The following is a 20082-nucleotide window of genomic DNA, read 5'->3' as shown; positions in this document are numbered from 1 at the left end:
TAAAATGTTTAAAAATCATGCTAAACCCATTTCCACTTGTTTGTTAAAGGGGATGGCTAGTAACTGATCAGTGGGAATCAGTGGGAATGCTGGAGGATGATTGTTCCAATCCTTGTGGGATTCATTTAAGAATACGTTATACAATGTATTGTTGTGTGAAAATTATTTGCTTCAGAATGGTCTCATATTCAAGTAAGGTGCAGTTTAATGTTTCCAGGTTAGCGTGCCTGGTCAGTGACGGGGCATTAATCTGCACAATACTTGAATATGAGACTGTTCTGAAGCAAATTTTCACACAAAAGTAGATATATAATGTACTCTTAAATGAATCCCACAAGGATTGGAACAATCATCCCTCAGCATTCCCACTGATTCCCACTGATCGGTTACTAGCCATCCCCTTTAAATCACGTATTGTAGTGTTATTCGAGTGTTTTTCTCTTTTTTTTTTCTTCTTCTTCTTACTTACTTTTTTATACAACAGATATTGTGATCAGTGACCCATTATTTGACGGGACTCTCAGTTACATGTCTTTCGCCAGGACAACCAACCTGCGATTTGAAACGAGCGTCTTGATCGAGTTTCGCCCCCTTTCTGACTCTGGCCTCCTCTTCTACGTTGCGAGCCCGCTCGGTCCACACGCAGGCGACTTCTTCGCCGTATCTCTGACCCAGGGTTTTGTGGAGTTGCGGTATTCTCTCGGTGAGTTGTCTTCGTTTTGAGGGTTTTTGGGGTACCGGTATTTGGTACTTGATACTTGGTAGTGATCCTCCAAAAGACCCCAAGCGGAGTTTAAGCTGGAGGTGGCAGCAGAGGGAGGATGCAATTTGGGAGAATATGTTTTGAAGCAGCAGGTGGCTGAGTTAACTTGAGAGATTACACTTCAGTATTTTTTTTTTCGGGAGAGGGGGGAGGAGGTGATTTCTTGGGATGCAGTGTAACCTTAATCATATCTAGAAGAACTAACAAAATGCTTTACCTTCACGTCTGTGAAAAATTTCTTTTCAGATTGATAGCTTGATAGAGCGAGGGATTAAATAGATTTATTGGAAGAAAACACTGGAGCAGCAAAAAGCCAACATTGCGACGTCTTTTACAAATGAACATGGCATAAATTTGATACAAAATGTGATAGTTTGGACATGCAGACATTATTCTTTACTCATACATCAGGTCACAGCTGCTGCATAAAAAAGATGTAAATAAATACAGATGATCATATTTTTGCCAAAAGTTTTTTAGAATTTCTCTCTCTGCTATATCCAACTTCTCTAAAAACCTCCCTTCATAAACATGTAACAGGCAGTTCATGCACATTTCTAGGCATACAGTTTATAAGTTCTTTAAGATTTAAGAATAATATCATATGCATGCAGTCCAGTATGCGTTAAGTTATGAAAAGAATTTTGCCTAAACAGTACTGTAAAAGTGGAAATTTTCGCGGTGTTGAAATTTTCGCGCATTTCGCGCAATCCAAAACTAGCGCGAAAATAAAAGCACGCGAATATTTTTGCTTGCTATATGTTCCTGTGCGTGATGTCTTGATTCCGCGGAATTAAAAACACGCGAAACTCTTCTGACCCAGCAATGCGCGAAAAATTAGTCGCGCGAAAATATCCACTTTTACAGTAATCTGAAACATGTTGCACCAGTAACACTTTAAGATCACTTGAATATTGCACTGCATGTATCATACCTATTAAAAGCATTGTGATCAAGTATTGTCAAGCAAGAAATTTTTGCAAATTGAAGCCGATGGCCTTTTTTCGTGGCTTGAAATTTTGGGACATTGCCACTACGGCATTCAATGCATACAGTGTAGACAAAAACTTTCACATGCTTTTAATTTTACAAATCTTGGCTCTTGCGAAATTAGCACAATTAAAATGCATGCTGACATTCCTGGTTCCACAGTAGCCGTCAAAGGCCTTATCTAGTCTCAGGGGCCCAAAATAGTCTTACATGTGGCTCTCACATCTGTTGTCTCTTTTCCATAATCCGTTCCCTAGATAGTTTCTTTCTTTCTTTGGAATATCACTTGTGGAACTTGTATGGATGGCCAAATTATAATAAATTAATTGTCAAAATCCCAGGTCAAAGGTTGGGAGTCACATGACCAAGGGTCAGAGGTCATGAGTGAAGTTTTCCAGCAGTCATTCCAAATAGTATTTTAAAGGAAGTCAATGATAGTATATACAAGGATAGCCCCTCATAAACTAATTCACTTGTTCACTTTTGATCCAGCCCCCTCCCCCCCCCCCCCCCAAAAAAAAAAAAGATCATATGAAGATTATAGGTCAGGGTCAAATTCAAAAGTCTTTTAATTTCTGCCATGACCCCAAAATATTTGACATAATTCAATCAAACTTTGTACCATCATAGACTATGACAGGACAATGCAAACTGCTAATCTAATTTTGGGGAAAGGGTGGGAGGGTCAGCAGTGAAGATCAGTTTCTCAAATGTTGCAATAAACTCCTAAACTTGAAAAGCAACAAACTGATAACATTTGTGTCACAGTGATATATATAGAGGGCTCAAAATCAAAAAGTCAAAGTTTGTTTTGATGTCAAAGACTGCCTTGAGAGTAGATGATATTCATTTCGTTTTGATGAGCGGAAAACTCTGGAATGTGGCTTAACAATGCATTGTCCCATGTAGTACAGAGTGTTTATTTGCAAAACATTTCTGTAATTGCAGTAAGTCTTGGTAAGAATAGACAGACTTAGTAACTCTGAGAATGTTCTTTTAAATTTTTTTTTTTTAATGTTTTCGGGCATCTCTGAAATTGTCCATGTCACTGATGCAGATGGACTGGGAGACCCTGCCATTCTGCGCACCACCGGCAGAGTGGACGTTTCGTCCAACACATGGTATACTGTCGAGGTGAGCCGGGTCAACCAGAACGCAATCCTCCAATTTGGATCCGAGCAGCTCTTCCGCCGCACTGCCGGCAACCTCGTCTCCCTGGACGTCGGTACCGACCTCTTCGTCGGCGGGACGCCCCGCCTCGATGATGTCCATCCCCTGGCAGTGGACGGCGGGGTGGTGATGAGCTTTCACGGCTGCGTGCGGCGTGCAGTGGTGAACGGCCGCGAGCTCGAGCTGACCGTCGACGGGGCGGTGGAGGGCCTGGGCATCGCTGACTGTGATGGCACCGGCTGTGGCTACAGCGTCTGCAAGAATGGTGGCACCTGTTCGCCCGTAGAGGGCAGCTCACAAGACTTCACCTGTCAGTGTCTCAACGTAAGTGCCTTCAGTTTTCACTTAGGTTCCGCAAGTGGTGATTGTTATTCTGTACACCTGTCATTGACCCTTGACCCTTGAGAGCTCTGAAAGCCCTCTACTGTAATGAGCAGATGATTTTTGTGTGTTTAGTGTGTTTTTGAAGCGAGGACAAAGAACAGTCTATTCTTTTGCATAGGATTTCCTCCCAATGCGTAATTCAAAGAGTTCATGTCCGAGAAAGCTGATTTGTGCAAACAAAATTTAATCTGCACAATAATACCAGAGGCATTTGAACTACTGCATCAAGATATAGGCCGTATGACTTTCCACAAACTTTGCATTGTAACCTACATGAATGTGTCTGAACCTGCCTCTGGAATGGAGGATGTGCATTGACGAAAATTAAATAAAGGCACGAATGAATAAGATATGATGTGTACCCATGTAAAGGATTTTGTGTTAGTGCAAATACTTTCACGGCAAACGCGTAGATAGTGGCGTTTATATCACACATGCGCTTAGTACACCACACTCTTTGCAGTGGAGTAAGGTTTTCATTCTTTATTTCTTATCATATATTCTCCCTCCCCCTTTCCCCTCCCCCTTCAGCCTTACACAGGCACGCGGTGCGAGGATTCTGTCTACTGCGTCGACCACCGATGCGAGAACGGCGCCCTCTGTCTGCCCGACGAGGATGCGGCAAACTACAGCTGCGGCTGTCCGCTCGGCTTCCAGGGCGTGTTCTGTGAAGAAGGTACGTCGCGTATTGCGCCGTCCGCTTGCAAAATTTACGTGCAGTCTTAGTTAATTCTCAACAGTTTCTTTAATATGCTTTCTAAAGTGTGTCAAATGCTTATAAAAAGTGTAAGAAAACGCATAAGTATTAAGCTTTCCAATAATGTATGAAAGGTCAGTGATACTAAATCATAGAAATTGCGGTTAGTCTCATTCACTTTTTTTTCTCCTTTTACCTGCAAATTGCTGTGTGATCAGGTACAAGGACATAATAATATCCCAGATTGACATATAGTATCTCAGATTGTGTCTGCTTGTTGATTTGATATTCGCAGCTTGACATCAACCTGCCACAGAATAAGTTTGCCTCGATTCTTCATCCTAGCTTTTAGTGGCTGGAATGGAAAGTGCAATAGAATTATCCTGTTTTCATTTGCCTTTTGACAGAAAATTTGTTCATGATGTACCGTCAGCTAACGTAACATTGGTCTCAAACATGAAAAAATAAAACAAAGTAACTAAGTAACCCTAAGTAGTCAATTTCTGTCCCAAGCTACTAGAAGCAGAATGAAAAGAACTGATCAATGCTGTTATGAAAAGCAATCTACTGGTAAAAATTTAGGATACATTCCCTGAATTGTTTTTAGGGCTGTTTTTTATGTAATTGTGCTATTTTTGCTTTTAATTGTAGCTGTGAACATCACCAGTGCTCAGTTCTCGGGGTCAAGCTTCCTGTACATCCAGGACATGACCTACGACTCATCCAACAAGACGGAAACGTCAGTGTCGTTCAACTTCAGCACGTCAGCCAGTCAGGGCCTACTCCTCTGGATCGGGCAGCCAATCTCGGCGGGTGTGACCGACTATCTGGCGGTGGGCCTGGAGAATGGCCGCCTCAAGATAAGGTGAGACACTGCGGTCAGCCTTCTCCAGGGAGGTTTTTATTCCAACTTTGGGCAAAAATGTGATTTTCCCATCTTGAAATCTTGTTTTAATCTTAAACAAAAAGTTTACAACCAGTCCCCTGGAAATGTGAAGTAGATATACCCATTTGTGAACATGTGCATGATGAGTTTATTATTTTTCTTTGTACATTCCAATTGAAAACTGAATTCTCGCATTTCGCAGTCCATGCACCCTCATTCGGTTTAAATACGTTAGTCCATTTAGCGCGTTGCTTTTTGAGAGATTAGTCAACAACACCCCCCACCTGCATATAACTAGCTAGGCTAGACAAATCCAGAAATGCGTTTCCAGAGTTACCATGTGCGGTTTAGTTAAATATTTCTTCAAATGGTTGACTTTCATTCTGCAAAGCTCACTGCATCTGCCATATTTAAAACACCTGTTGTCAATGTATAGTTAGAGAACTCCAGTAGAAGTGTTATATCTTACTACCTTCAGTACATGTATAGTATGACCTCTCAATCGTTGACCCAAAAGTGGGAAAACAGGCCTTTCACAGTATGAACGTTGGTGGCGCACGATTGTGAAACGGGAGAATTGCATCTTGTACTAAACGTTCTGGCGTTCAAGACTGACAGCTCTAGTTTTGGCATTGTCATCTTGCCATGTTACTACTGTATGTCACCATATGGAGATTCCTAATTCCATCACTCGTATCTCGCTCTGTGCGTAGCATCAACCTTGGCCACGATTCCCATGGCGACGTGCAGCATCTTCTAGTGGTCTCGGATGGCTTGTGGCATGCAGTCACCATCGTGAGGTTGGTTCTCTCCACATGTATATGAAGAGTTTGTTTGCAAAAACCGATAAGTCCATATTTGCCAAATGGAGATATTTGCGATTAAAGGTCAAGAAAAATAAAGAGAATAATAAGAAATTTTTTGCTTCTCTTGACCATAACTTCAAAACTATACCTTTATATGTAGTGACCAATATATCATTTAAAAGGTATTATTTTGTACTTTATGACAGATATAGTATTTCAAAATCTTCAAAAATGGACTTATCGGTTTTTGCAAACAAACCCTTCATATATACCTCATTTGATGAATCCTCGATTCTGGTTGGTTGGAATCGGGGTCATAAATTCAACAATTACCTGCAGCCTTATAGTGCCCACATCGTCCCACAGTACTAGTGCTAAACCTCCCGATAAAGGACTAAACTGCCCTCTTTTGCAGATGTGTGTACATGTATTGTAAATGCTTGGCTTCAATAACACAAGAGGTGACCCTTGTCCAATGCAGTCACAACGCAAACATCTATGGGAGCACCGGGGTCCTGTTTCATAAACTTTGTTATCAGAAACAACTGCCATATTTCTATAACAAATTTGCTCTCAGCCAATCAGATGCAAGGATTTCAGTAGCTTATAACAACTATTGTAACTTGTTATTGATCACAAATTTTATGAAATGGGGCCCTGATGTGTGAACTGCTAGGAAGATCATGATTGACCAAATAGAATTTCTTTTGATGATTTTATTCTGTGTGTGAAACAGTATGGACTGCTTTTATTCGGTTTAATATTTTTGCCCCTCGAGATCTCAACTCCATGATATGACCTTTGCAGCAAGTTCCTGAGGTCATAATGTGGAGTTGAGATAGCATTGATATCAACTATGCCCAAAATGCAGGCCATATCTGTATACTCTACCACTAATGATTGGATGGGTATCGAGAACCTGCAAATGTATCTACATAGAGGAGAAGATCCAAATGTTCTATCTCTCCATGTGTGTTTGTGAAGATGGCCAAAGAAATATCGCAAGGTGGCTGTTGTCCAGCTTAAGATGATTTGTAGGTGTTGAGAAAAGAATTGATTTATTGTAATGGATGAGCTGTCCAATTCTTTGTTTGTTTTCGTTTTTGTATTTTCCCGTGAGTGATCAGGAGCATGCCTTCTGCCAGAGATGCTAGTTCAAGACAAGTATTTCAATGAGTTCACGCTACAGAAATTTGAAAAGGAGAAGGGATTTTATATGGTTGGCTGCTGCGATGACTCAAAGGAGCGTGAATATCAATTTAGCTTGAGACTAGAATCTAAGACAAGTCATGACACACATTGTAAACTTGGAAACGATTACCTGGTATGCAGTGTTAGTGGTACTTGATGCTTCTTGTGTTTTGTTTGTCTGTCTGTCTGTTCATAGGGTGGGCACCGATGTGAGATTATATGTAGATGACCAGCCGCCGCGAGAGTCGGACATCGGAGGCACCTTCACTGATCTGGACACTGATGGACACTACTATCTTGGTGAGACTGGGTATTTTGTGATGAACAGGCTGTATGCTCCAGATTTGTTCGTCTGTGTGTGTGTGTGTGTGTGTGTGTGTGTGTGTTTGTCAATGGATTTGAGGTGAGCAGTTCACTGTGCAAGTTTATGTTTTAATTCCTATTGTGATGTCATGTCATGGCATGATTATGAGTATCCCTGTTTATCTGTCGATCTATCTATATATCCATTCATTTATCTCTGTCTATACTGGGAAACCCCATAGAATGAGGTTGCCGAGACTGCTGATTTGGTGTCGTCATAACCGTTATCTCGTAATAAATGTCCTGAGAAAGAGATAAGCAAAATAATCATAATGAAAAATTGAATCCGCCAAATTTATGAATGAGTTTATCAATGTATGTGTATATATTTCTTTCTACTGTGGTATCTACATGTTTGCCCAACTGTGTATCTACTTTTGTCACTCTTTCTCTGTCTGGTGATGTGTCATTTTTCACTTTTTCATTTCATTAGCATGATTAGATTAACATTTTGATATCTCTCTCGTTGTAAGAGTACCTACATGGAAAGCTCATAATTTCATTAATGTTATTCTGTACGTCTGCACATTGATGTTTCGTGTATGGTGCCTGCACATGTGTTTCAGATCAAACAAACTCACCGTGCGTTAATCTTGTGTCCTAGACAAACAATTTAAGCATTCCCCTCTATTCTCTCTGGCCCAGGCGGTTTTGGACTGTCGACAGATGTCGCCGCGGCGACGGGAGCCCTGTACGAAGCTGGCTTCGTGGGCTGCATCCGCGATCTCGTCCTCGCGCCGGCCACGCCCAGGGTGGACTTTATGAGGGCGGACGATGCGCTGAACGTGCAGTCCTGCGGTAGATGACGATGAAAGAAAACATCATCCATGTTGTCTTCCAGAGGCTTTTTCAAGCATACACCAAGGGACATTCCAATACTTGAAGATGGCCGGGTTGGGGAAGACCAGTGGTAGTCCACTGATGACCACTGATGGGCACGCTTGGGATGGATGCTTTCCAAAAGTTCCTGGAGAACCGCTCTCGTGTTCGAGTTGTTTTAGTAGTAGTTTGGTTTATTAAAGAGTGATACTAAAACTCAGCGTTGCAATGCACGATTTTGCAGAGAATTGGGACCGGTAGTCTTTCATGATCCTATGCCAGTTAGGGGTTGGTATGTGTGTATGTTTGTTGAGGGCGTGTTTGTATGTGTGTGTGTGTGTGCTTGTGTAAGTGTGTGTGTGATTGTGATTGTTCGATTCCCACATGGCACAATGAAATTCAGTAGGTTGATATGTAAATCATGGTAGGTTGCTCAAAGGAAATGATAAACAATGATTGTGAAATGAAGATGAAACGTCTGAACAGGAGAAACAAAATATCATGCTGGAAGATATTCCTGGGAAGGGTGTTGGTATTACCAGGGTTAAAAACTCCAACACAGTTTGGGAAGGGAGACATCAAGTAGACTGAATATCGACCTGAATGGTTGGTTGGAGAATTCCCATGGGTTTTTGTCATTTAAACTTGAAAAAAAAATGTTTAAAAAGCATGATTCTATTCACTTTTTTGGGCAAGTTTGAACAAATACAATTATGTAGATATAATTATTGAAATAGAGTGACTGTACTCCTTTTTAGACTTGACAAAAATCAAAACTAAGTTTGTGTGAGATTTGAATTTGTATTATCATGTCAGTACCAATTTTATCCATACCATTATGGTCTGTCTGTTGTTTCATTTTTGCTTTTCCTGTCAATATTGCTTGGATATTTTTTTTTAAATCATTATCAATTTTATTCACAGTATCCAAGAAGAGTTAGAAAGATTGTCAATGTCTTGGGATCTTTCCCATTTTATTAAACTGCACCCTGGCTGGGGAAAAAAAAAAAGTATCAATTTGAAATCATTTGACATTTATGGTCAAACCTTTGCTTGATCCTATTTTGGGATATTTTTATTCTACTTTTGTTTTTGTTTTGTTTTTTAATCCAGCGTGTTGTTTGGAACAAGTATCCAGATCAAATGTTGGAAAATGTTTCCTTTGCCTCTGGAATGATATTTAAAAAAGAAATAATCATAATAATAATAAATGGATGAAATGTCAGTTTGCTAGTGGTGTGATGGTAGGAAAACCCCTTTACGACCAAAAACCAAATACTTGACATCCTGTTTCTCCATGATTAAACATTATCTTACTAGTCCCACATTATCACATTTTTGAGATCGAGTACTTTCTCAGATTTAAACAGTGTGGCAAATGTTTTGATTTTGGTTTGCTTTCTAATGGTTTAGAATACTAGGGGCTTGTACATCCAACCATGTAGAACAATAGGCAATCTGTTTATTTTTACTCAGGATGAACTTTCAGTACCAGAACAGGATTATGATGCTAGAACTGATTGTTACAGCTTGCTGGGAGTGAAGTTGAGGGCATTCAGTGTGTTAGTAAACAAGTTTCCTGAAACTAGACATTTTCATAACATGTAAACGTATTTCTTGTCAGTTGTGAGGCTGAATATTGTCATTGATCATGTGCCTTTGAGAGAAATTCATATACGGAACAAGTTCTTCATGTAGTTTAGCAATAATCCTAATGCTTGAATTTCATTCTATGCACAGTTTGGGTTTGGTTTTTTTACTACAAATTCAGGGTATTTTAGAGGTTGCCATTGGCATCGACATAAGAGAGCACTGCTCCAGAATCAAGCCTTGAGAATGTACTTGCCATTTTGCTGATGTTTCATCAGGTTAGAGTATTACTACTACACATACATAGCTACAATGTATTCTGCCTTCTTTATATGGTATTTATGATGTTTATATGTGTTGATCAACTTTGAAGTACTATTATTTAAAATGATTAAATCGATGTATTTTGAATAATCAGATATTTGGAGTATTAATGAAGCTTGTACTGGATGTACTATGTGTATGTATACCTATTTGTCATTTTTTTATGCGACTTTTGCCAGCCTGAATTTTTTTTCTAAAAAGTCATTCAGTGATTTTTTTTTTCCATTATTATTATTATTTATATTTCTTTTTACAAATGTACTACAGCAATGTTTGTGAATATATCCAGTGTATAGACAATGAAGTGTTTGCAAGAGACAAAAGTGCAGATGTGATGGACATGTACAAATTTCTGATTGTTCCATCAGCCTAAAGTTTTTTAGGTTGTTGTTTGTCTGTTTTTTTGGGGGGGGAGGTGGGGATGGGGTACTTTTTTATGCCTCCGCCACGAAGTGGTGCCGGAGGCATTATGTTTTCGGGTTGTCCGTCCGTCCGTACGTACGTACGTCGGTACGTACGTCCGTCCGTCCGTCGGCTTTCGTTTACGCGATAACTTGAGTAATATTTACTGGAATTTTACCAAACTTGGTCCACGTATGAAGTGTGATGGGGCAATTATTTTATTAAATTTTGAGTGAAATCGGCTAAAAGGTCAAAGGTCAAGGTCAAATCATGAAATTGTATCCGTTTACGCGATAACTCAAGACTGGATGGAGCAAATTTCCCCAAACTTTGTTGGAGGATGATGTATGATGGGACAATTACTTGATTAGCTTTTCAGTGAAATCGGACAGAGGTCAAAGGTCAAAGATCAAGGTCAAATCCTAAAATTTATCTGTGTACGTGATAACTCAAAACTGGATGAAGCAGCTTTCACCAAACTTGGTCCAAGGATGATGTATGATGGGACAATTAGTTGAGTAGATTTTAGTGACATTGGCAAGAGGTCAAAGGTCAAATGGTCAAGGTCAAATGCTACAAATGTTGCAATTTCCCCCATATCTATGCAATGCCCAAAGGTATTTTCTTGAAACTTTATGTGGACATTAACTACTGCGTAAAGATTCTCCAGAGAGAGTGTCATGTCGTAAGGTCAAAGGTCAAAAGGTCAAAGGTTAGGTGAAAATGTTGCAATATCACTTTTCTCGCAAATGGTTCAATGTATCTTCGTGGAACTTGGTACATACGCATGTACTGACGGGCAGGGATTATCTAGGGAATTTAGGGGTCATGGGTCAATAGTCAGGGGTCAAAGGTCAAGGTCAACTCCTCAAAATTTTACTATTTCCCTCATATACTAGTACATGTATATGCAATGTTTGCATTATAAGTTTCAAAACTTAATACATGCATTACCTAATGGAGATTCTCTGGGAAATTTACAGCCAGAAGGTCCAAGGTCAAAGGTTAAGGGTCAAAGGCCAGGTTTCAATGCCCCCCCCCCCCCTAAAAAAAAAAAAAAAAAAAAAAAAAAAAAAAAAAATCTATTTTGTACCATCATTATACTCTTTCTTCATACCTTGGAAATTACTCAATGCATAAACTTATAAAAAGGTCCGTCAGAATTCAAGTAAAAATTCTCAGTTCCCCAAATATGTGTACCTACACTCTTAGAAAATTATAGCAAACCCAGTTCAAGACATTTCTGACAAACCTGCCATTTCAATATTTTGCCAGTTATGTGAAACTGTCATGGATCACACATTGTGAAGACATTATACTATACGCCTATTGGGAGAATCATGCATTATGGCGGAGGCATCAGTCGCCATAGCGATATTTCTAGTTTTTTTCTTTTTCTTTTTCTTTTTAAGCTGTGACCATGGCTTTGCTAGTTCAAAATGAATCAGGTGCAATTAATGGCGCATATGATATCCTGGCCTGAAAAGACAAATGTGTCAAGCCGGTAAACTTTAAAAAATTCAGAGTTTCTTGGGTCATTTTCCGTTACTATTTTAGATATGATATGCATTTCACATACAATGTATAAAAGTGAGAGTTCAAACTTCCATGTCCATGAACACTGCAGGGAATAATTTTCCTGGTATCGCATCGCAATTTGCTATGCATTTTTACAACACTGCTACACAAACTAACTTTTTTGTAGCAGTTTTCTTCCATAGAAGTGTACAGGATAACATTTAAAATATTGTTCATCAGCTGAAATTGTTAATCAAATTTGAGTTGGAAAATTATTCCCTGCACTGCATCATTTGTTTCAGTTGGCACCAACATGCACTGCTGTGACATCATGGACAGTCGGGCCGAGCGATATGTGACAAAGCTGATATTTTGTTGCACCATCTTTCCATTTGTTCGGGGTTGTAGTAAAAAATGTGTTTTTGCTGATGTTTGTGTCTGTTTTTGCTGAATTTGCGTTATGGTGTATTTCATTGTTCCTGGAACCAGTGAAAATTTTCTTGATGATATATTGAATATTTTTTTGTTCCATTCCAAATTCCCCTTGACTCTTCTGTTTTAATGCTGTTGTAATACTATTTCTAGTCTTTCTGTCGCCTTTGCTAGTTTATACATTAAGTCACATGGGACTTCCCTATGCAACTTACCGTTAGTCTGGCATAACACACCTTGAATACTCTTCTCATTGTCTTTCACGGATATTCTGCAAGTGTAGTTCATGTATTAGAAGCTGGTGGATGTTCAGGTATAAAGAGTATATTGCAAAATGAGCTAAGTGTCATTTTTAAACATTTCAAAGTAAGTCTATCACCAGATAGAGCAAAATTAAACCTTTCCAGTACCTATGTAATACAATTTATGTACCTCACTTGTGACATAACAAGGAATATTCTACAAGTTATGATTAAATATATCCTGTATTTTCTTATTATTTAGCAGCTTTAATCACAAATATCTCAATTGAACAAGAATGGAGTTAGCTTGTTTTGCGATAAAACTCTTCATATCTGAATCATCTACTGGAATATGAGAGCAGTGTGATATCTGTATTTTGCTCAGCTACATGGGTATTGAGCAGCCGAGGAACGTGTCAAGATCCAGGAGGCACAACAATGTAGTTTTCATCCAAGCTCGGGTGCAGAACCATATGTGAAAGACATTTTTATACCATTTGTAAACATTCTGTGTTATACCTGGAATATTCAATGTATAGGGAGGGGAAAAGTGTCTTCCTGTATATGTATTCATGCTGTGCAAGTACTCGGATATATCAGAGTATTCATCTTTTGTCAATCATACACTGTACTATTAATATTTGTATATCATTCCGACTGAATCTTTTATGACATGCTGTGTCAGTGATGTTGGTTAGCACTTTGAGGTACAATTTCTTTTCAGTGTATACCACAGGATGCCGTGGACGATTTGTGTAACATGTTGTGTTTTAGTCTTGTACGTTATAGGGCTGTACTGTACTGTGTTAATGTAATTGTAAAATCACACTAAAGATGCTCCAAATATGTGCAAATCATGTTCATATGTCTAGAATTTCTATGTCATACAAAAATGTGATTGATATGGCCCACATTCATGAGGGTGGTTAAAATCAAATCCATGGTGTAGGCCTACTTTTTATTGGGTCCATGGACGCAAACTTGTTTACGAAAAGGTCTACCATGCACATGCGCATGTAAGCTCCCGTTATTCTTGGTAGCTAGCCTATAGGCATGTGTGATATGCCCTGTGCCAGCACTATGCAGTCAAAATTTACAGAATCCAGGGACTACATTTGAACTGCCTTCATGAATTCTGGCCAAAGTGTATCTGCACAAGTATTGCGGGTGTCTTCAGTACAGCTATTCCAAGGTCTTCAAAAGAATTTTTTATGGCATACAGGAGCAAAAAGAAAAGACAAAATGTAACATTGCTTGAAAAAAGTACAGTGTACTGCATTTCCTAAATGGAGTGAGGGAGAGAAAATGCTCATGAAATGTACTAAAAACCTTTCTGTATTGTAGCTTCCCATCAGTTAGCTCATGTACTATGGATATTTTTACAACCTGGTTTTGGTGCCAAGCAACGCCAAGCAACCAGCACATGTCTTCATTGCTTTAGCAGCCCCCCAAGTGGACACCCCGTACTACCATGTAAAACACAGCTGGCACTCTCTGTTATGTGAACAAGTACAAAAGTTGAGAAGACTGTTTTCTCTTAACCGATGCAACACTTACAAGTTTCCCACTAAAATTCTTTCATAAGTGTGAAGATTCTATGTTATCCCAGTCTTTCACTGTACGCGCACAGGCAATAATGTTGTCATGCAGTCCGTCCATAGTTTGTCAAAGTTATTTGTATTTATCAGCCAGAAATTATTTTATGCTTGCAATTTTGCATGGAACCAGAGCTGATTTCCACATTAAATGTTTCTCCTTTTTCTTTTCTTTTAACCAGTCAAAATTGTTTCATCTGATTAATTTGTTTCGTTATGACTGTATATCGATTTGCACATCATGTAATTAGTCGAGAACCAGATGGGTTTTATCTTGAACATGGCAGGAGACTACAGCCAATAATTTAAGCGGAGGATGCAACTATTGTCTTTGGTGTTAGACTATACATCTGATAATGTTGCAAGACTTGTTTTTGCTATAAAGCGATACGCCTAATGCAGCAAGACTGCATACAATGGGAGCATCCACCGCCTATATCCACTTCTCTTGCTCTAGTCGTTATTTTCTTATTATCGACTGCGAATTAGTGGTAGTTTTTTGTTTTAAAAAAAATATTTTAAAAATTTGAAAAAAATGCCACTGATTCAAAATTGATAATTAGAAAGCGACTACAGTCAGACAAGGATATAGGCAGTGGATGCTCCACGTGCATTCACTGTTCGTAGCCTTGCCGCTTCAGACTTATCGCTTAGCAAAGACAATACCGGTAGTCTCGCCGCATCAGACGTTTTGCGTACCAGCAGAGACAATAGCTGCATCCTCTGCCTAAATACAGGCTAGGCAGACAATGGCATTTGCTTCTCAACTACTGTCAACCTCGCCTATTAGTCAACCCTGCACAAGTCAACGAAAAAAATTATGAACACGTTTAATTCTGTTGTTTGAGTGAAAATGCATGTACCACAGTAAGTGGAATGATTTTCTCCAGTCCCCTTGGATTTGACTTGGGCGAGGTCGACTATAGTTATACATGCACATATGACCTCCTGTCAGTTATACTGCAGGTGTGTAAATACTGTTCCTCCATGAGCATGGTTATTGAAATGCGTATACAGTCAACCTTGCCTGTAAGTCGAATCTATTTGGACTGAAGAAATAGATTCGACTTATGAGGGATTCAAATTCAACTTATGAGAGATTAAAATCAATTGAATAGATTAAAATCCATAGAACATAAGAGAGAAGAGGACTTGAAAAGACCTTCGACTAAGGCGATTATTCGAATTATGCGAGGTCAACTTTAGCAAGGTTGACTGTATTATATTTATGCTCTCAATTAACAGCACACCAATTTCCAGAAATCTCTTTTCTGTGGCATGGCATTGTACCACTTCATTATCATAATCTACATTGCTTGTGCTTCATAAGGTAGAGTAAAGAATTCTTTCACACAAGTCCTCATCCACACAGATATACCATAATTGTTTTTGTAGCAGAATTTTCGAAAGCTTCTTCATTCCTAATACATTTTTCATAAGATTGACGTTCGCATTTCTCACTCAAACTGGCAAAGTTTGGATAATTTCAGATTTTGTGCAGACCTACTGGATTGAAACAGTTTCATGTAAGCTTATTCAATGTAGGATGTATGCAGTAAAATTCTGAGTTGTGGTAATTTAATGAGTACTTCCTTAGCAAAACTTATATCAGTGCACAATGGGCAGTACCCATTGATTTCCTGTCATAGTGAAACAAAAAGTCGGTGGCAGGTCTCCTGCCGGACATGGCTGCAGCACATGGCTGCAGCACGCATATTGCATTATACAACAGAACTAGACAGAAATAACACGTTCCCTTAAGAGTGCTAAGCCAATTCACATTTACTGCACATTCATTTTCACACACACACATACACGCACACACACACACACACACACACACACACACACACACACAAGTGAATTCTTGTAGAATGACAGAAATTTCACCAAAATTGGACAGAAGTATTTTTTTAAAGTCACCAAATTCTGAAATTATGCTTATTTTTAGAGATAAAATACGAAAAAGCAATGCATTGTCACAGCTTTGCATTTCCCTCTATGTACACATTTTCCCTGAAAATTCCCGTTTTCACTAATTCAAAATAATGCAGACCTCCCCAAGCAGCGATAATTATACTATCGCCGTTTCATAGGCAGTATCTATAATACAAACAAGGAGATATAGGGGCATTATGCACTATACATTCTGATTTTGGAGTTAAGCTTTTTCATGTTTCTTTAGACCCCGTATGACCTTTGACCTCATAACCCCAAATTTAACTGTTTCTTTCTTACTTCATTATGAACACATCCTACAAGTTTGATGAAAATCCAGTCATCCATTCTCCAGTTACTGGGAGATGAAGTTTATTTTATGTCCTTAATGACCCTATGATCTCTGAACTTTGACCTCATGACCCAAAAATGTAACTGTTTCTTACCTCACTATGAACACATCCTGCAAATTTTGTGAAAATGTTTTCAGCCATTTTCAAGTTACCTGTACACACACAGACAAGCAAACAGACAGAACAGAAAACACAACCTCCACAGACTGTAGGTTTCTACAACTGGTGGAGGTAAAACTTTATTCTCTAGGATAGATGATTGCAGAACTCTGCTCCAACCAACCTACCAGTGAGAACTCTGGAGAAGGGGTTGTAGCTGCTCAAGTACAACGCATATAAACCATAACCAGGTTTTCCCGTTTTATGTATGAAGCAATTTGACAATTGTGAGGTACCGTATTATACCATCACTACTTGCATATAATGTGCAAATTTCTTGCTACGTGCATCACTATCTTATAAAGCACTAGCAACATTCAGATGCCATGAACATTTTATTCGTGTCCCAATTAGGGAAATGAGACGCACGCAATTATGCATGTGAATTGATTGAATGCAGCGATATCGGAAGAACACATGAGTGAAAGTAGTTTGAGGAAACTCGGACGATCCGTTCAAAAGTTATGAATTTTTGACGTTTTAGTGCTACCATCACTGAATGACAAGACTTCATCATTTTGTGACGTCATGTGTGGATTAGGGTATAAAGAAAATATGAACACAAATCCACAAACGATTTCTTTTGTAATGAAAAGTACACATTCCATTGACTTGTTTCTGACATTTAAGTTAAGGGTTAATGTTTTCCATACGAGATGTCACAAAACCTTGCACTCTTCTCATCCAGCCTAAAATGGCAGCACCGAAACTTTAAAAATTCATTACATTTCTAACAGATTCCAGTTTCCTCAAACTTTCACTGATGTGTTCTCATACTGCTGCACTCACTTAAAGGGATAATACAGTATTGGTGGAGATGAGAATTGGGCTTTAAACTTTTTGCGAGATACCAAGAAAACACTTAAGATATAGTACAGAGCATACCATTTTAAGAGGAATTCAAAGTTTATTTGACGAAAATCCGCTTTGGAATGACTGAAACATCCAAAAACAAAGTGAAACAAAGCGATCGTAATAAAATGTGGGTCCCACACTTTATTAGAATCGCTCTGTTTTGGATATCTCGGCCATTTCAAAACCAATTTTCATCAAATAAACGTTGAATTCCTCATGGAATTACACGCTCTTTCACATTTCATAAGAGGTTTCTCATTATCTCATCAAAAAATGTTAGAAACATGAAATTAGGTCTCAACCAAAACTATACGATCCCTTTAACACAAATGTATGTTTGTGTTTCATTCCCACTTTAGATATTGCTAGGTTATACTCTAAGTCAACTAATTAGACATTGAGAAGCTTTTCACTTTCAAGTTCACCGACAATGTTGAAGTCGGCTATAAAATAGTGAAGAATGAATTCAAGCAGAATGGTAATGGCTTCAACAATATTGGCCCCAACAAAGAGGACTTTGAAATTTCACGATTTGGTACGCTGATATCAGAGTAATAACCACATATGTAAATTAGCTGGTGCCTATAACAGCCTAACATACGACCGACTTAACTTCATCAACTCGGCTAATTAATTGAGTATGTCGATGATGTGGTGGCAATGAACACATAGGAGCCTTCTTGTAACGAGGAACTCCATACATGACAATTACATGTACAATTGTACATTGTTATATCAGGTCTCCTACTACTGTACATGTACTTTATAAAGAAGAGGGTTTTGTTAAATTCCACGTCTCTATGAGTTTCTATATTACTGTATCACTATTTAGTAAACACGGTCAACCTTGCCGATCTCAGTAAGTCGAATAATTGCTGAAGTTGGTCTTTTCCAGTGCGGGTTGATAGATAGAGTTGCGACACCGGAAGTTCGCGCTGATTGGTTAATCCCTCAAAATAGTTCCCCCTGGTCGTATGATGTCGATAAGACCTTAGAAAACCGCGTACCCTATTATAACGCAAACAATGCATTCATTGTTATTTTGTTCCGTGGCTCGCGCAAAGTAGAGTTGCGCGCTCCGCGCATGAGTTTTACGCGAGAGTGCAAAACAGCTTCCCCTCGTCGTCATAACAACAATAAAGACCCACAAACCGGGATTTTGAATTACAACAACAATTGTAAAGGAGTGGGACTACATGATATTTCCGTCCTCACATTTTGACGTTCGCCCATCAACATCATCCAGGAGCGTTAAAATCACTTTGAAAATATTTCATCCTTACTGGTTGTTTGCAACCGTTTCCTTGACTTCGACAGGCAAGTACTCCTTTCTCTACTTCATTAAGTTTACATGATTGCCGTAAAAACACGAAATTTTTCTAAACAAGACACACTCCCGTCGCAAGCAACAATGGTATCTCACACTGCCACTGGGCCCGGGTACTGCGCGCCTATGTGAAAACCCTGTAGAAATAATTCGTCGACATCGACGACCAGGGGGAACTATTTGACGTGACCTTTGTACCCCAGTGTCGCAACTCTATCTATCAACCCGCTCTGGTCTTTTCAAGTCCTCTTCTCTTTATATTCTATTAATTTTAGTCCCTCAAATTTCATTCTTCAGTCCAAATAGGTAAGGTTGACTGTACAGAAACTTTTTTGAGATTTGTATTTGAAAACCTTTCTTCCAAATTCAATTGAGGCAGAGCTTGTACCATTCTACTTGATTTCTCTCTACTTAAGTCAACTTGAACAGTGTTCAATAGCACTCTCAATTGCACTGATCACATGCACACAAACATTCACACACACACACACACACACACATTCACACACTACTTTAGCCAAGCAATAGCATGTCATGCTTGCTTAGCCAAGAAAAAGACATTGTAAAGACCTAAGCTTTAGTCTAGTTTACCTTTTGTCACCACCCCTATTCCATTTCATGGCTAGAGTTTACTCACCCACTGACCATGGAAGGAATGTCTGCATTGTTTCTTGTGCAACCACTATAAAACCACGACTTGTTTCAAATTCTGTTTTCATGATATAGGCCTACAGTCAACCTTTACAAGTCGACCTCACGTAAGTCAAATAATTGCTGAAGACGAAGGTCTTTTCAGGTCCTTTTCTCTTTACATTCTACTGATTTTAATCCCTCAGAAGCCGAATTTTGTCTATTACAGTTGAAGCTACGTTTCTTCAGTCCAAATAGATTCGACTTATATGCAAGGTTGACTTGTGAGGTAAAAATAATGTACCTGCTCAGCAGCTGCCCAAAATGTAATGTCCCATGCGGCACAGAAAATTGCCAAGGCATACTGTAAAAGTGGATGCATGTACAAGTTGTATTTTCGCATGAGTAATTTTTTCGCACTCAGCCGGATAAGATGAATTAGTTTCTGGTTGTGAGAAAAATTTCCACTTTTACAGTACATGTTTGTACATACATAAACCACACACACACATCAGAACACACAAGATAATATCAGAATATGCAAGCACATATACAGACACACACACATATATACTCACACACACACACACACACACACACACACACACACACACACACACACACACACACACACACACACACACACAC

General features: G+C 39.0%; 1 protein-coding gene across 1 annotated transcript in view; it reads left to right on the top strand.

Annotated features, from left to right (window-relative positions):
• Positions 1-8056, top strand: part of LOC139725842 (uncharacterized) — a 65735-nt gene extending 57679 nt beyond the window's left edge. The window contains exons 33-39 of the mRNA XM_071636920.1: positions 485-703; positions 2811-3247; positions 3839-3983; positions 4656-4869; positions 5604-5690; positions 7084-7187; positions 7896-8056. Coding sequence (XP_071493021.1) covers positions 485-703; positions 2811-3247; positions 3839-3983; positions 4656-4869; positions 5604-5690; positions 7084-7187; positions 7896-8056 — 1367 coding nt within the window. The remainder of the gene's footprint in view (positions 1-484; positions 704-2810; positions 3248-3838; positions 3984-4655; positions 4870-5603; positions 5691-7083; positions 7188-7895) is intronic.
• The last annotated feature ends 12026 nt before the right edge of the window (positions 8057-20082 follow it).

Source organism: Diadema antillarum, unplaced genomic scaffold (genome assembly GCF_040938485.1).
Source record: "Diadema antillarum isolate AM-2024a unplaced genomic scaffold, OU_Dant_1.0 seq00000063_RagTag, whole genome shotgun sequence".
In the NCBI taxonomy this organism is placed as follows: domain Eukaryota; kingdom Metazoa; phylum Echinodermata; class Echinoidea; order Diadematoida; family Diadematidae; genus Diadema; species Diadema antillarum.
The sequence above is the reverse complement of the archived record's forward strand: the minus strand, read 5'-3'. Positions and strand labels throughout refer to the sequence as shown.